Genomic DNA, 17,736 nt, shown 5'->3' with positions numbered 1-17,736 from the left:
CGAACGGTTATCAATTTTTAACATAAATCATTTAAACACAAAAAACGTACAATAAGAAAAATCTTTAGGATCTTAACATAAAAACAATAATATATTAATATTTATTTTTATCGACTGCCACGTTTGAGCATTATAATAATGATCACCAATGACTTTCAAAAGGTTCTTGCTGCCATTTTAACCATCTGTCACGTGATGTAACTAAATGTTTATTTACGTATAAGGTTGGTAATCTTTCATGATATTCCTAGTAATATCAAGAATTACCCGTAAATTGTAATAATGTGATTAACAAGAGAGAAAAAGTGCGTGTCTTAAGAAACGTTTGAAAAGGCGAAAGTGATTATTATTTGTTATATTACAACATAAAATTATTGATCTTAATCAACAGGTAATTGAAAAATAATTTTACATTTAAATTAAATAATCTTAGCTTTTTCTCAATTAAATAATAAAAAGATGCAGATGATATTTTCAACTAAGATGGCATATTTTAATTCTCTTTTATTTTCACAGCTTGACTATACAAAGACTACGTATGTCCGTAAAATGGCACAATCTGCAAACATACATTTAGATCTTGAAGGAATTATCCAAAAAGATAAATCTAATGAATACTTCTGTTGCATTTGCAATGAAATTATCTCTGAAAAGAATTTAATGTTAAAACATGTTAACACGAGAAGTCACATTAAAGCATTCAGAATATTTATAAAATACTTTCAAGTGGCAAAAAGTGTTACAATAAAATGTAAGATTTGTCAAGGTACAGGTAGTTGGAAATTGGTAAGACGTCACGTAGAAATGCACAAATTAACCCCTTGGTACGAACCTAAGGATAAATACAAATGGTATTTTGACAATTTTTTAATAATTCATAAAAATCAACTTTATTGTTCTTTGTGTACAGTTATACATGAACCATTCACTTGGAACGATGCTTTCGTTCATATGAACAATGAATGGCATACCACTTTCATGTCTTCCGTTAACAATGTAAATGATGAATTTTTAAAGAATCCAAAAATATTAAACAAATATGAAAGCTTTGTATCTAATTCCTTAGTATACTTAGAAACTAAGCTCTTTTATTGTTTCATATGTGAAACAAAAATATCAGGTGATATTAAAAATCTTAATGAACATATCAAGGGCGATTATCACAATCGACAAAAATTAACATTTAATATTAAGAATATAATTCCACTTAAGAAAACAGTTCCAATTAAAAATTGTATCTTCGAAATACCCAAAGATTTACATTGGATAATACAAGTTGATAACATTTATGTTTTCACGGATAGTTTATATTGCAATATATGTAATGTTACTATGAATAATGTAGGCTCTATAAATAGCCACTTAAGACGACATGTACGTTTAAGAGATATATTTGAAAAACAAGATAAAACACCAGTAAATAAAATCGAAATTGCATCATCTAAAGCAATTGTACATTTTACAAGTATAAGTAATTATTCAAATAGAAATCTTTCAAATGATATTCAGTGTAATCTATTATTAAATATTCCTGATCATTTAAAATGGATGATTGAAGCACTCAACGTAGAAATATTTTTTGATAAATTGTATTGCACGTTATGTAAAGTTTATATGGCAAATGATACACAAGTAAAATCCCATTTAACTACACACTTTAAGGAATATTCGAAGAAAAAGAAGAATCAAAATTCTGAATTTTCATGGAGTATAGCATCTAATGAAACAAAAATCGTGAATAAATTAAAAAATTGCACTTTACAAGATAATAAATCTAGCTTCGACACAGAATGTATTTTTTCTACGGCAAAAGAAATTAAATCAAGCGTGTATTTATCTATATTCAAAGAAAATAACATCTATTGTTTAGTTTGTCAAAAAGATATATTTAACAATTTTCAAGTGTATTATGATCACATTTTTTCTAAAGAACATCTTATACATTTAATTAACATAGATAATAAAAAAGTTCGCAAAGAGTTTATTACATTTGATGTTGTTAGTGGAGACATTAAAAATGGTATTGACGAATTTTTAACTTGTATACTATGTAATACTAAAATAAGGAATATTAATGAATTATTATATGAGCATATTGAGTTGGAAGATCATGCATCATATTATCGTGAATGGAAGAAAGCATGTTTAAAATTTTATAATGACATTTTGACATTTATAAAATGTAATTGGTATTATACTACCAAATATTATTGTGATATTTGTTCAATAGAATTTTCTTCAGAGATATGTTTTGCCAAACATATGAATGAAAAAGAAATACATTTTAATTCAGGCAATGCCAATTACCATTCGTGTGTTCCGTGTTCACTTTTATGGTACACTTATAATTTATCTTATTCTAACCACAGTAAAACACCAAAACATCAATATATGATTTCTTGTGGAACCTATGTTGCAAATAAATTTCCATCCGAAGTAGAAAGATTTTTGATGTCATTTGAGGAAAATACCGAAGAATTATTAAAGTTTTCTCTTATCACAGAAAAAGCAAAAGAAAACAAAATATTGACATGCTTGAAAACCGATACAATATCAGCTTTTAATAAAGTGGAAGCTTATGCATATGGATCTCGAATTTGTGGTTCAGGTCTTCCAGATAGTGATATCAATATATTTCTTGACTGCTGTGAGTTTATTTTAAATTATTATTTCATTATTTAATAAAACTTAGTGATCAATGAATAATTTTTTTTATTTTTAAAAAATAATTTAATTAAAGGAAAAAAAAAGAAAAAAAATAATCAATAAAAAATTTAATTTATATAGTGAATACATATAATGGAAAAGATGTATGCAGTAAACAGCTTGAAGCCACAGTTAAAACAATTAATAGTATCCTCTTATCAAAACCATCAGTTTGGCATGTAAATGAGATTATATTGGATGATGGAAGAACCATCATGAAAGTATGGTATATACCAATGCAATTACATTGCACAATCTCTTTTAAAAATGGTCTTGACGTGGAAAGTACAAATTTAATCAAGTAAGAAGAAGAAATTGTAGGGTAAAAACCTTATAGAGTTTATCGCCCTTTATATTATGATATATAAAAGGTTCTGTCTTTTATATACTAATATAAATTTAATATGTCCATATTTTCATTATAGACATTTCAATGAGACTTACTTACCATGCCGTAAATTAATCTTGATTTTAAAAAAATGGTTGTCATTTTGTGGTATATCAGGATTTCCTTGTATAAGTAATTATGCATTAACCTGGTGTATTATTTTCTATTTACAAATAATGTTTATATTGCCAAGTATTACCGAACTCATTCAAGAAAATAATAAGTCAAAATTAATAGATGGTAAGCTTTTCTGTGTGATAATAAGTAATTCTTAGTAGTTAATTTTTTCATTTATTTATTGTTACTTATTTTTCAATGTTATATTTTTATTTATTTATTTCTTATAGGCTGGCAAACAGGAGTATCGTATGAATTTAGTGCTAGAAAAACTTCCAAATTTCCTTTCGTAAAACTCCTTTCAGGATTTTTTATATTCTATGCAGAATTTGATTACAGGCGCCACATAATTTGTCCATTATTAGGAAAGCCAATAGAAAGGAAAATATTTACAGATCTATCTTTACTACCTAATGATATGGCTCCTTATGTTCAATATGTTAGAAATGCAAAAAATCCAAAATTGTTTTGTCTATCGCCTATGTGCGTACAAGATCCATTTAATTTATCTGATAATCTTACTGTAATGGTAGAAAAAAGTACCTTAAATAATTTCAGAATATTCTGTAGCAAAAGTGCAGAAATATTAATAGATTTATTTTAATCACTTACATTACGCATTACACAATAATGACTTATCTCTTCATAATTTTTTTTTTTTTTTTTTTTTTTATAAATGATACGAATGGTTGATTACTTATAATAAAATATATATTTAATAAATTATATTTTATTAAAATATCAATATCTTCACACAACTTCAAATAGTATTTACTATTTTTCACAAGGTATTACATATTAATTAAAACATACACTTTTATAATAGAAAAGTTAACTATGAAAAATATATTATATTTTTATAAGCATTTTATGACCAAAAATAAAAGAGATTTCAATATTAAAACAGAGATTAATTATTTATCTTCACAGCAACGATATATGAAACATTAAAAAATTCACCTAATAATCTATTATTATAATGACGATACATACCTACGTATGTTCTTTGTTGTTTTCTTGGAATAGACGTTTTAGGAAAACATCTGTGTGTGCCTACGTTTTTTTTTTCTTTTTATAAAAACATATGACATATAAGAAAATATTCTTTATTCATGTAGTAAAACATTTTACAAATATAGAAAATATATGTTAACATTAACAATCATTATTGTAAACACTAACATTGTTGTAAATTGTACGCAGAGTAATTTATCAAAACTATATGACTATTATAATAATATTTTCTTTATGTTTTTAAGACTATAATTTAGCTTATAAAACAATCGATAAAAATTGTTTAGTGTTATAATGTGAATTATTTATTTGATGTATATTTTTATATTTCACATTATAATTACATCATGTTATTTAGAATATTTGCACTCAGTTTGCAATATTTTTTGAAAGCTCTTAACGTAAGAGGTTCTACAGCTTTTGTTAAATTATGTGATAAGTCAAATGGATCTTGTAAACATATTGAAGAATCAATACGAAAGCTTGTATTAATGGCTGATTCTTGAATATATTCTATGTAAAGATTCATTGCTTTCGGTAATTTAAAAATATCTATAAAATATTTTTTCTCTACTGTATCAGCAATTAATGGACAAATAACATAATCTCTATAATTAAAATGACCATAAAAGGTAAAAAATTCTCTTAGTAATTGATGAAAAGATTTGTTCACAACTATATCTTGAATGTCATGGTCGACTCCAGTTTCCCAACCTACAAAAAAGGTCAGACTTTAAAACAAGAAACCAATCATAGTCATTTATCTACATATAGTATAAAGAAAATTTACATTCGTAAACTATGTAAATTCATTATATTATCTCACCAGAAATAAGTTTTGATTTATTTTTTCGCTTTATTAAAGTATCAATGCTTGGTAAAAACTTTTCAATTTGTAAATAAAATATAACAAGCCAGGCAAGAGCATAATTCGTAATACAATGATAACCTGGTAAACTACAGCGAGATAGCCACTTTTTAACAAATAAAATTAATTTTCTACCTTGTGGACATGCTTTATTAATGGATCTAAGAAAATTAGAAGATTATATAAGAAAATGAATAAGCTTTTAACTAAGCAATATACCATAAGAAACTTACTTAATTAATTTAGTATTTTCAACTGATAAGCCATTAGAAAAGGAAAGATCACATTGTAATCCAGTTTGTCTATGTCTTAATTTTATAATAGGTACTCTAGTCTTTTTCAATATTTCTTGCACATCCCATATATCTTTGTCTTCCTGTAAACATTTTTTGATAATATCCATATAATTTCTTATAGATGATAATCTATAGTAGTTGTTGCATTCATACGCAATCCCTTCTGTAATAAACATTTTTGGTTTTTAAATGGCTATATGACATATTTTCTCATAAAGAAAAAAAGAAAAAAAAAAACATTTACCACAGTCAATAAATATATCTACATCACTACTTGCAAAGCCTAAGCCTGCTATTCTTGATCCAAATGGATACATTTTTAATCTAGGGAACTCAGTATTTAATAAAGATTTTAATGGATTTAAAAAGTTTTTTTCTATTAAGTCAGATTTTAATGCAGTTTCTGATAATTTGAATAAGTTTTCTGCAGTCTCTTCTACGTGTTCAAGTAATTCTTTTGCACGCGAAGGTAATTCTCCAATTACAAAATCTAGGCTATTTATCAAAAATTTATGCATTTCATTCCTACAATGTATTGAAAATGAAGAACAATATTCCCTTCCATTTGAAATCCATAATAATGCACATGGTAAGCAAAAATCATATACAATATTTTTTGCATGTTTATGTAAATTATCAATATGATATAAAAAACTTAATTTGAATTTAAATTGTTTCTTACAAGGTATACAAGCATACTGATGAATATTATACCAATAGTTGTCAAATTCTTTCAAAAGATGGTTACATTGACTTTTGGATTGTTCACAGCAATCTGAAAATATTTTCTTATCCGTTTTATTTCTATTATGTAGTTTCATATTCTCATGATATTTTAATAATAACATTTCACACTTATAACATTCCCAGTAATTATTAGTTTCTTCCATATGCTTTAATGCTATATCGAAGCACTTATGGTGCAATATTATTTTTTTAAGATTTTGTATATGTGTAAAAGTATGTATATGTTCATAAAACATTTGTAAATTATCAGATACTTTTTGTTTGCAAAAAAAACAATATCTCGTTTGAGAATCTTTACATATGCATGAAAATTCAAAACTTTTTATAATTATAATTTTTGCTGTTTTAGAAATGGTAAATATTTGTTTTTCTATGTTAAGCAATTCAATTGTATATGTAGTTTTAAAATGGTTAATAACGTTGTTTTTCTTGTCCACTTTAAGAACATCTTCTTTTGTATTCATTGGCCACTTCAAAAATGAAGTAATCTCCTTATATACATCATTAGGTATATATAGATTAGAATCATCATTCGTTTTACAATTGGCAGGTTCCTGTTTGAGTTCCGAGTAAGATGCAACAGATTGTTGCGATGATATAGTGTCAATATTCCGTTCTTTTTTTACCAAACATAATATCTTAAAATTTGTTATCAATTCGTCCAAATTCGAAATTTCACTCTCTTTGATGGCCATTTTAATGTTATTTTCTTAAATTTATTTCTGCCAGCAGAATCGTTAACAGATGACTATCTGTAGTCCTACTTGTACACCGCTATATGTATATTTATATATAATTATAAAATATATTTTTCTTATGTAAAAAATATTTACTCAGTTATTTTATATATAAAAATATCTATAAAAAAAAGAAACCATTTAGTGTTTAATAAAATAACACGAGAATTGTTCTAACATTACTAGATGCTAATGTTATGTCATCCTTTATATTTAAAGCATAACGCATGCATATTAATACACTAGATTAAATGCAGATTAATGCATATTAATACACTAGATTAAATAATTCGAAAAATAATAAAAATATTGTGCCAAATATGATAGCTATATATTATACATTTACCTTTTTTAAAAATTTATTTTTTTCACGTTTCTCTATTGCACATCGTTCGAATAGGTCCTTCAATATGGGACAATTAAAATATGTGACAAAAAAACCGGAAGTAACTATTAATGATCATTAATATTTATATAACATATTACTGTAATATTACTATATATCGAAAATTACGTTATGTGTATTAAAAACGTACTTTTATGAAAGCGTAAATCGTAACGTAGGCTAGATATAAATACGAATAATAAAGGAAAATATTTCTGTGAAATATATTATGTCTACTTGTGCAATAGAAAAGAAATCATTCTTCTTAAGTAAATCCTAAGAAATAAGACTTCGATAAATGATTATCGTGAAAAATGTTTTTCTATCTTGATAAATATATTTTTAATAAATATATCTTATAAAATCGAACTAAATAAAGGTATGATAAAATGATTATTTCGATTTATATTATTGCATACGATTAAATTATATATCAATTGATTCTATACTAATTTAATAATTTTTTTCTATAGTAATTAACGTTAGAATAATTAAAGGAAAGATTATAAAGTCATTAAAATGATAAATTTAAATGTATAATCTTATATAATTCAAGTTAACTTTACTAGATTGAAATATTTAAAATAACATTAAATTGTAAATATCAGAATTTATATACATTATGTATACGTAATTTACGTATACACCATGAAAGTAACGAAGGAAATAGTATTATATTAACAAATAATAAACACAATATCTTAGCATAAGAATTAGGAATATTTCCAATAAATGATTCGAATTTGTAAAAAATAATATTGCATTTTTTACTCGAAATAAAAGGGGGAACAAAAAATATAATGCGTTGATAGTTTGATAACCTAAGGAAAAATAAAGAAAAAAGGATGTTGCTTGAGAGAGAAGCACAAAAATAAACATAAAAACAATATTATTTCAGCATTGAGAATGTAAAAAATAAACTGTGCGAGTATTAACCTTCGCAATAAATCTTCACGCTTAAAAACTAACTTGAAATTTTATTTTGTTAAATGCAAATGAAAATATGAAATAAATAATATGTAGTTTTTGTCTTAACTCATCAAACTATATTAAAATTAGTATTAATGTTCACAGTTGTATTTATAGATGTCTTATATTTATTTTTTCTTCTAATCTTTTTGCTGCAAATTTTGTACATTATTAAGATGATGGATCATATCTATAACATATTCTATAAGAACTTTGTATTATCTATTAATGCATATATTACACGTAGATTACTTAATTTATTTAAAAAGAATTATTTCTACATGAAGAAAATTTATAACTCTGTATGTTCATAATGATGTGCTTTGAAATCAGCTGGATGAACGAATAAACCCTCCATAGTTTTCCATTCTACATGTCGACTATCAGGTGAATAATCTCCAATTACTTCCATCTGACCAACCAGATGGGTGTATGATCTACCGCTAATGGATAAATACCTGTATTTAGAAATTATTTCAATAGCCATTAAAAAATATATATTAATAATTGGAAATATGAAAGATATTAACAGGAAGAAAAAATCAAATATAAGAAACATACGCATTTGTGTCTACATGCTTCAACCTGACACTATCATCCCTTTCCCAAAAATCAGTTCGACATACTATTTGCCAATTATCTCCGCTATCACCTTCTCCTTTGTAATCCCCATAGGCAGATATTTCTTGTTTACCACTTAGTGGCGAATTAACCAAGTGAGAATGTAAATTCTTTTTCGTTGCGATATGTTCTAGTCTAATTATATCCCCACATTTAATGGGTTTCCTATTATAGTTAAATTAGATAAATATATAGATAAATTGTATAAAAACAAGTTGTTCATTTTTTATTACTACTTTGAAAATATTAACTTATTTCTACAAAAATTTTAATGAATGTTATTCATTACCCACGAGTATATTGCTTTCCATATTTTGCTTTTACAAGCCAGTACGAATTACCATCTTCTTTAACTTCTATACCTGTCACTGATTGTTGCCCACTGCCGCTTCCATATCTGATATCATGAGAATGTAATCTGAGATTGAAGTCAACGTTCATTAATTTAAGAACAGATCCGTATGTTACATATTTTGTTCCTTTGGCTACAATACAATGTTTTGAATGTATACATTCAATAATCAAATCGATATATTAGCAAGTACGTATTTCTATAATTAATATAACCTTAAAATTTGCAATTCCTGTGAATTACAAAAAAGTATCAATTTTAAAATATACCTGTAGTAAATCCTAGGGAAAATAAACTTATTAACAATATTTGGAAGAACAATGGTACTATTTCCGATCGCAATATCATTTTTAAATAATTAAATAGAGCTTATTACACTATTAAAAACACCGGAATGTGTCAAATCTAACTTCGGCTGCGTACGTGGTTTGTATAGATCGTTTCATATCTCGTGCGTGCCAACTTTTCATTGGCGCACATCGCAAGCTATCACACATAACAGAATTTCAATTTAATACAAAATACTTTCCTCTTATAAACATTATATTATTTATTTAATTGAGAAAATATGTTTTATTAAACAATATTGACAATTGAAAATTAAAAGTCTCCATAAAGCAATACATATTGTATTAATCACGCGATCAATGCTTGTATTTTTAAATGAAACAAAAGTATCGGAATTATATTTTTTATATATTTAATAAATTTTATATTATAGTATAAAATAGATTTAAAAGGGTAAATATATGACTAAGTGTTATATGAATATCAAAAATATATTTTTACCACATTGGACCCATGTTTATTTTTTAAATGTTTTACAAAATAATTGTCTATAAATTGCATTTGATAATTCGTAAAATTAATTATTAGATACAATTTATTTAATCTTATGCAATTTCTCACACAAAGATATGGTATGCTTCAACAAGATATATTCTGATACAAGCTATTAGCATGGTGCAAACATGTACAATAATTCAGTATATTACATTTAATATTTGTACACCATGTTATAGGCCAATCTATTCTCTGTACTAAACATATGTGTGTGTGTGTATTATAAAAATGCAGAATACAGGAAACGAAGATATGAAACACTTATTAAAGAAGCATTTTGATATATCTGTCTTATTATGGTATCATAATACTTAAAACAGCATACATTCGATAAAAAATCTCTTGTATTCAATAATTGTATTAATTAATATTTTATCACTTTCAGCAAATTGATAATTCTTTTCTTAACTAAGGTATCAATATACAATATATAATGTATAATTCTACCATATATTAATGATAAAATCTTTTTGATAATATAGGCAGTAGATTACATTCTTCATTTGTATTTTAGGTTTTCGATTTATAATGATCACAGTTAAACTGTTTTGCATATAGAAACAAATTCCAGGAACTTTTCTTGCAATTTTAAAGTCATAAATCTTTTTTTCAATAATACATAACAAAAGTAATGTAAATTAATATTCTATTACTTTTGGCCGAGTTTTAATATAAACATATGCGGCTATCATTACAAATATTGCAGCCATTGTAGGTAAAACGACTGTAAAAATTCGTTGCTTGTTTTCAAGAAATTCCTTTTTGCGTTCCTTCTTTTGCTTATTTGTTTCTTTTGTTTTACCTTTTAATTGACGCATTATGTTGCTGTAAAATATAAATTTATTTTTATTCATCTTATAATATAAGAATGCCCATGTAAAAATTATGTATAAATATTTTTGTTAAATAAATTTTTACTTAAGAAAGTAATACATTTTATCAGAAAATCCATTTCGATGTCAAGTTAAAACAAAATTACATTTTTTATAGAATTTTTATTCTATATATATACATATATATAAGATATATATATATATATATATATATATATATATATACACGTATATCTGTTAATAAAAATATTATATATTATTAAGATTTACTTTTACATATGCCAGTAAAGTATAATATAACAAGTAGTGGGTACAAATGTTCCTGATATAATAATGTAATTGATATAATATTTACGTATATACAAATAATTACCAAAAATTAATATCTTGTTTATTTAAATGTTTGATTGCAAAATGATTTTCAATTGACAAATGTGCGAATAACCAGAATACGAGACTTATGTGCATACACGTAACTAATAAGCAAACAACACAACTTAATATTACTCTTGCCACTTCCGTACATACATACGAATAAACTGGATAAACTGTGCCATAAACTAAGCGTTAAGTCATAGATTGAAAATTTTATTTCGTTCTGTTATCATTATAACAGAAAATGATCGCAACGCCACTCTAGGTAAGAATTATAACTAAAAATGAAAATAAACATTTTCATACACAAAATTACATTTGTTGTGTGTATGAATGAATGAGAAGGCCGGGCGGGCAAGTGGTTACAAGATACAGTGTATTTATTGCGAAATCGGTATATCCGATAAAAAATTATATGCGACGACAATCATAGCTTCGAAGTTATCTTCTTTTTCTTTGAAAAAAGCGTACTTCTCGTGGGCCCATAAAAAACATCCCGAGCACCTGATTTGTCCTATTCTTGTTCTTTGGAAAAAACACTGAAATTTATCCATTATTGTCTTCTATAGTATCAATGTTTTTATTGTTGAACTTTCCTTTAAAGGTGTTGGGAAACGTTATATACATTTTTATAAATTAACTATTGTAAGTTATCATTCGAAGTGATCATGATATATAGAAATTTATTTTTAATATATACATTTATGGATAGGTATGAATTAAACTATGAAGGTAAAGAAATATTATTTCCTGAAAAAAATACTATCAAGATTTAATCTGATTTAGCTACCAAAAGCTTAATATTTTCTAATCCATATTTACATTTATATCACATGATTAGGTTTTTCACTATACATTAATATAAATATATTTATGCGCGCTACTAATAAGTAATCATTTATTACAAATAAAACATACATATATATATATATATATATATATATATATATATATATATATGTATCTATATGTGTATATATATATATATATATCTTGCCCTTCAAAAAATAAAACAGATTAACATTACGTGTATTTCTATGAGTCCATAAATTCTCGAAGTAACAAATTGTTGCAATATTTGTAACAAGGCATTTTACTGAAGCGTGTATGTAAAATAATATAAATAGAATATTAGATATATATATGAAGAATTTGTACATGTATCAAAGTAGCATGATATTTCATAGAGCTATCAGTGATTTTAATCGTACAAAATATATCTCTAATATTTTTAAAATTTTTCTTTGAGTGTATCGCACACACAAATTTGCATGATTTTTACATACTTTTGAATCATAGACAACATTGTTCATTTTTCAACAATTTAAGACTCAGTAAACATCTACAGCTTCACGACAGTTCTCCAATAGGCGCATTTTGCAACCACAAATCGTGTATAAAATTATACAAATCATCGCTAACAGCCACCTATAAATTATTATATAAAAAGTAATTTATTGCTTGTAATATCTGTATAGTATATACAAATTTTTATGTTTTAACAAATTTACCTTATATGGTGTAGGGTTCAAATTTCTTTTATGATCATTTCTTAATGTTTTAAGAGATTCCTGTACTCTATCTCTAATTTGTGTTAACGTCGGTAAGGGTTCGCAGAGTTTACCATTTTTCCAATATATCTTTAAATAGAAAGTAAATATTTTAGATTTTTTCTCATATTTAAGAATAGTACACACTTTAATAATGTAAAAATAGAATATTAATATAAATTATATTTACTTTGTGCAATGGTTCTACACGTGTTGGTATAACATATGCTCTTTTTGATTCTTGAAATGGATGTCTACAGAGAACTTTCTGTTTTATTTGCGGTACTTCCTCTGTTGATCTTTGTAATATGTCAATTAATGCATATCCGTCTGCACCATATAATCTGTATGCATTCTTTTTACCAGGAATATTCATTTTACCAACTTCTTGACTGAGCTTGATTCTTGGTTGACCATTGATTTCAACCATCTTGTATACGCAACCTAATGCTGGTTGTCTTTGACACGTTACAAGATGCGTACCAATTCCAAAACAGTCAATTTTGTGACTCTATGAAAACATTTATTAACTTAATTTATAAACTAAAAAAGCTTAGAAAGCTTGGTTTAGAAATAGCCATTATAAAAAGTAAATATAAAAAATTTTGTCATTACATGTTTTACCTGCTCATTCAAACTTATAATTGTTTCTTCATTAATATCATTCGATGCAACGATTGTCAATCGTGCGAACCATGGTATATTATATTTAACAGCAAGTTTTTCAAAGATATCTCTAGCAGCATTACTAAGATATGCCAAATCACCGCTATCAAGTCTTATTCCAATAGCTTTGTAATCCAAATCATTTAAGGCAAGTGCAACAGCACAGAAATTTAAAATGCCACTCCTAATACACAGAAGAATAATAAGATAGGTATTCATATGTATGTTGAAAAACATATTATTAATATGGAGTAAATATAATCGATAAGAACAATTAACCCAATTATGACTTATATATAATTGCACATGCAAACGCACATACATTACAGCTATTTAAAATGAAATGGAAGATTTAAGGGGCTGAATTGGGAAGGGCACTATATAAGATCACAAAATTATGATAATGAAATCTCACGAAAAGAAAGCTTTTATATTGATTAAAACATGTTAAGCTTGCTTCATAATGATCATATTATGAAAGCAGTAGGATGCAATGAAGAATTATCATTTTTCAATTTGTCTGCTTTACAGAAATGAGGTCTTTAGTTAAACTTAATGAACGTTGTAATTTTTATTATTAAAAAAAAAAAAACGTTTAATATTTCATTGATACAATTATGAAATCATTGTGTATCGGAAAGCAGACAAGTGAGAGTATATCGTACCTCACATAGAGCTCACCCAATTCGCCTCGTCTTAAAAAGCCATTCTTGTGATGCGAAGTAGGTTCTGATATAAGCGTATTGTTTCTCACACCATTTTGAGCATATGCATTGGATCCTTTAGTTAGAAGCTTATTCTTTACATTTAGGCTGGTTATAAATGTCTTTTGCTTGGCTGATGCTTCAATGCTACAAATACATTTTTCTTATCCAGCAACAAATATAATAGTCTATGCCTATTATAATTTTTATTTTGGCAATACACAGACTTGATTATTTATTACTTAAGGAACATATATATTTTCTTAATAGATATAAAATTTTTATTGAAAATAACTGCAAAAGTCAGTATATATTTCTGGTCACGTTATTAAATAAGAGTATATTAGCATTTAGAAATATATTCCATGTTATATATAAATTGTATAATCCGTGTGTTATTTCTTTTAGAAAATTCCTGACAAATTCTTAGCATTACAAGACAGACTGAGAGATTTAACTTGATTATTGTTAATAATATTACTTATTATATTTTATATATGTAGCATGATTGTGTATAAATTATAAGTATGTACATTAACATGACAATATAATCATGTAATCCATGGTTAAAATATTTCACATGTTTACTTGTAAAATTATTACTAATATTTACAATTAATTTATATAGATATTTTTGTGCATTAATTTTTCTTTAAAATTTAGTATATAAATGCAATATTAATTTGTATTGTACTTTTATAATAAAAATAATTATAATAAATTTTTTTGATAGTTTGTTGATATTAGTAGCAAACTATATTATGTTTACATTAATGATATTAAAATAAAATTATCAAAGAAAATCAGCATTTGATATCAAATCATTTACCAAAAATCTATGAATATTAAAAAGAAAAAAGACAAAGAAAAAGCTCTTCGATAAAAATAAAAAATTATATTTAGAAAATAAAGAAAGAATAAAAAATAATTTAATAATAAATAACAATACATACCTTTTAACATCATATGTGTCTACAAGAGCTGTAAATCTCTCTGGAAAAGCTATAGCATAGCTGATTAAGGCAGCTAATTCTCCACTAGAAGCTTCAGACACTATACTTCCTAAATCACCGGCAATAGCATCTCGATATTTCGATGCCAACTCTAAAAGATCATAAACTTTTCCTGTTTGTTTATGAGCAAGAGTCTGCAAATGTTTGACAAAAATGTCGCGGTTTTAGTATCATTTATATAAATATATTTAGGAAAAATAATATTCTAATATGTAATTTAATATCTACTCACTTTGGCTTGTAAATCATCGATACTTGTAAAAGATGTAATGTATGCATGTGCATGAGTTCCACTCACTGGAATATTAAATAACTTTCCAGCTAATACATTACTTGTACCATCAAATCCACCTATAATATATATAACACTGATATGTAATTATTCTTTATGGCATTGTTTTGAACCATTCTGATTATCTAGTACAATTGCAAAATAAAATAGTGTATTGATTTTATTCTTTATGATCACAAATTTAGTTTCTTAAAACAGGATTAAGTCATAAGATTACATTAAGAATATGACGAACCAACGTAGCTATATTTAGATGCACTTAATCCTCCATCTGGACCTTGAGCTCTACGAAGGCCAAACTCTAACAATGTAATATTTTTCCCAGCAACCATCCGATATCTGGCTGCATTAGTTGCCATCAAACTTGCATAGTTCACCAATGTTAATAAAGTTGTCTCCAACAGTTGTACTATTATTAATGGTCCTTCAACTCGTAACAATGGAATTCTATATATGTTAATACATGTATCTGAATCTGGTACTTTAATAGATATATCAGATTAATAAATCTCTAAACTTATTCATAATTATTTCAAGAAATAAAATATATTCTATATAAGTTGTAAATTTTAAAAATCATTTCTCTAAATTATTAATAATAATAACCTTGGAAATGTAACAGAGCCTTCTTGCATTGCATAAATAGTAACATCATTTACATTGACATTTTTTAAATAATTAAAGAATTCCGGGTCTACCGTAGCAGGCATTGTTGATTTCAAATACTTGATATCTATAATACAAAATTATAAGTAAATAATTACAATCAAATATACTGTAATAAATCAATTATTATTAAATTAATGATTATTATACCACTGTTTGAATACTGAAACCTCTCCAGAAATTTAATGCATTCTTCGAGACCAGCAAAAATTGTGAATTCTCCTTGAAAGGGGTTCTTTCGAAAAAATAAATCAAATACTGCATAATCATTGGTTTTACCGCTTTTCCAATAAGCATATGCCATTGTAATCTGATATAAATCTAAAAAATTATTTAACTATTAATTTTTTTATGTAATCTAAAAGCAATACGAGAAAATGAGCAAACTATTTTTTTTGCAAATTTTAGTTATTTCTAAATATGCTAACATGTAATGGTTATATATTAATTCTAATTATATTTTTTGTGTAATAGTATATATTAATAATAAAAAAAATTGTACTGGCTTAATCAGAAAAAGAAAAAGGAGAAAAAATATGAAGCATACTAATAAATCGTACAACAAAAAAGGATTGATCATAAAAATGATTGTAGACGACAAAGAGATTAAAATTTTAAATTAGTTACGATCACTGAAATAATATTTCGATTAATTTCATAAACATAATTGAAATATGATCCATATGAAGAAAGTTTTGAGGTTAGTTTGTAAGTACCGGCTTTGAATGATCATTTATCATGTTATCCATGAAAACAGACTACTTAAATACCTGTCAAAAGAGGCTGAACAACAGCATTTTGCCGCGAGTGACACCATGTTTTGCAGTCCTCATCTGACATTATTAAGAGAAATTTATTTTCTTTTGTATCTGAATAGTCTTTCTCTCTCTCTATCTCTTGTGACTATCTCTATCTCTCTATCTCTCTCTATCTCTCTATCTCCGTTTTATATATATATATATTTATATATATATATATATCTATCTATGTCTATATATACTTATTTATATATATTTTTTTCTCTCACTAATATAATGCTTCAAACAATTAAGTATTAATAGTACTACACAGTTTACATTACACAATACCCCGTCGTTCACGGTTACTGACGGACTGACATGATTTAAAGAAGTCCACAGTAATATACGATCGCGTACCCTCTTAGAATCGATAGAAACGTTTGAAGGACGTTCAGACGATACATGCATGACCCGTTATTTCGCCAGTCGTCGAATCAGTTGTTAAATAAGTCATAATGTTCGCTGCTTTACATACTTTTTACTGTTTAAAAATCACTATCAATAACTGATATGCTAGTTTAGAGATGAACTACAATATCTTGCATTTTATTTATACATTAGTAGAAAACTTTTCATTTCACTCTTGATCATTATTTAAGAATAAAATATGAAAAGAAAGTGTGTCCTTGAAAGAACGAATGACTCGAAATTCGCGGTTAATTGTGAATGTTTCGAAAGATGTAACTTTTAATATAAAATTATTGTGCCTATCGATGAAGTATTAAGTACATGAAGTATTTCAACGTATTATATGCAATCTACAATCAATCTTTTTATGTTCGTCATAATTACAG

The 17,736-nt window shown here is 25.7% G+C and overlaps 4 protein-coding genes across 12 annotated transcripts; 1 reads left to right on the top strand and 3 right to left on the bottom strand.

Moving 5' to 3' along the window:
* Positions 1-165: 165 nt before the first annotated feature.
* Positions 166-3,822, top strand: LOC124430862 (terminal uridylyltransferase Tailor-like). 4 transcript variants are annotated; one of them, XM_046978015.1, is made up of 6 exons: positions 167-391; positions 517-851; positions 2,370-2,647; positions 2,788-3,007; positions 3,132-3,334; positions 3,442-3,822. In XM_046978015.1, exons 2-6 carry the CDS (start codon positions 550-552, stop codon positions 3,813-3,815), a joined length of 1,377 nt encoding a protein of 458 aa, XP_046833971.1. In that variant the 5' UTR covers positions 167-391; positions 517-549; the 3' UTR covers positions 3,816-3,822. The 4 variants fall into 4 exon arrangements, with proteins under 4 accessions (XP_046833968.1, XP_046833970.1, XP_046833971.1 ...); XM_046978012.1 differs by having other exon boundaries at positions 166-391; positions 517-2,647; XM_046978013.1 differs by lacking the exon at positions 167-391 and having other exon boundaries at positions 684-824; positions 911-2,647.
* A 29-nt stretch (positions 3,823-3,851) lies between these two features.
* LOC124430777 lies at positions 3,852-11,881 on the bottom strand. The gene is made up of 9 exons (XM_046977785.1): positions 11,250-11,881; positions 10,687-10,868; positions 9,138-9,333; positions 8,789-9,013; positions 8,579-8,685; positions 5,634-6,845; positions 5,327-5,552; positions 5,052-5,254; positions 3,852-4,939 (listed from the first exon to the last, which is right to left on the bottom strand). Exons 1-9 carry the CDS (start codon positions 11,342-11,344, stop codon positions 4,566-4,568), a joined length of 2,820 nt encoding a protein of 939 aa, XP_046833741.1. The 5' UTR covers positions 11,345-11,881; the 3' UTR covers positions 3,852-4,565.
* Positions 8,465-9,651, bottom strand: LOC124430868 (stromal cell-derived factor 2-like). Of its 2 annotated transcripts, none has more exons than XM_046978040.1 (4): positions 9,470-9,651; positions 9,138-9,333; positions 8,789-9,013; positions 8,465-8,670 (listed from the first exon to the last, which is right to left on the bottom strand). In XM_046978040.1, exons 1-4 carry the CDS (start codon positions 9,546-9,548, stop codon positions 8,520-8,522), a joined length of 651 nt encoding a protein of 216 aa, XP_046833996.1. In that variant the 5' UTR covers positions 9,549-9,651; the 3' UTR covers positions 8,465-8,519. The 2 variants fall into 2 exon arrangements, with proteins under 2 accessions (XP_046833996.1, XP_046833995.1); XM_046978039.1 differs by having other exon boundaries at positions 8,465-8,685; positions 9,470-9,649.
* A 141-nt stretch (positions 11,882-12,022) lies between the features above and the next one.
* Positions 12,023-17,736, bottom strand: LOC124430865 (nicotinate phosphoribosyltransferase). 5 transcript variants are annotated; one of them, XM_046978023.1, is made up of 11 exons: positions 16,913-17,735; positions 16,293-16,463; positions 16,083-16,209; positions 15,712-15,923; positions 15,417-15,535; positions 15,125-15,318; positions 14,133-14,318; positions 13,417-13,651; positions 12,992-13,312; positions 12,763-12,891; positions 12,023-12,679 (listed from the first exon to the last, which is right to left on the bottom strand). In XM_046978023.1, the coding sequence occupies exons 1-11, from the start codon at positions 16,980-16,982 to the stop codon at positions 12,602-12,604; spliced, it is 1,842 nt and encodes a 613-aa protein (XP_046833979.1). In that variant the 5' UTR covers positions 16,983-17,735; the 3' UTR covers positions 12,023-12,601. The 5 variants fall into 5 exon arrangements, with proteins under 5 accessions (XP_046833979.1, XP_046833980.1, XP_046833981.1 ...); XM_046978024.1 differs by having other exon boundaries at positions 13,426-13,651; positions 16,913-17,363; XM_046978025.1 differs by lacking the exon at positions 14,133-14,318 and having other exon boundaries at positions 16,913-17,736.

Source organism: Vespa crabro, chromosome 19 (assembly GCF_910589235.1).
Source record: "Vespa crabro chromosome 19, iyVesCrab1.2, whole genome shotgun sequence".
NCBI lineage: Eukaryota > Metazoa > Arthropoda > Insecta > Hymenoptera > Vespidae > Vespa > Vespa crabro.
This window is presented reverse-complemented; position numbering and strand designations above follow the sequence as displayed.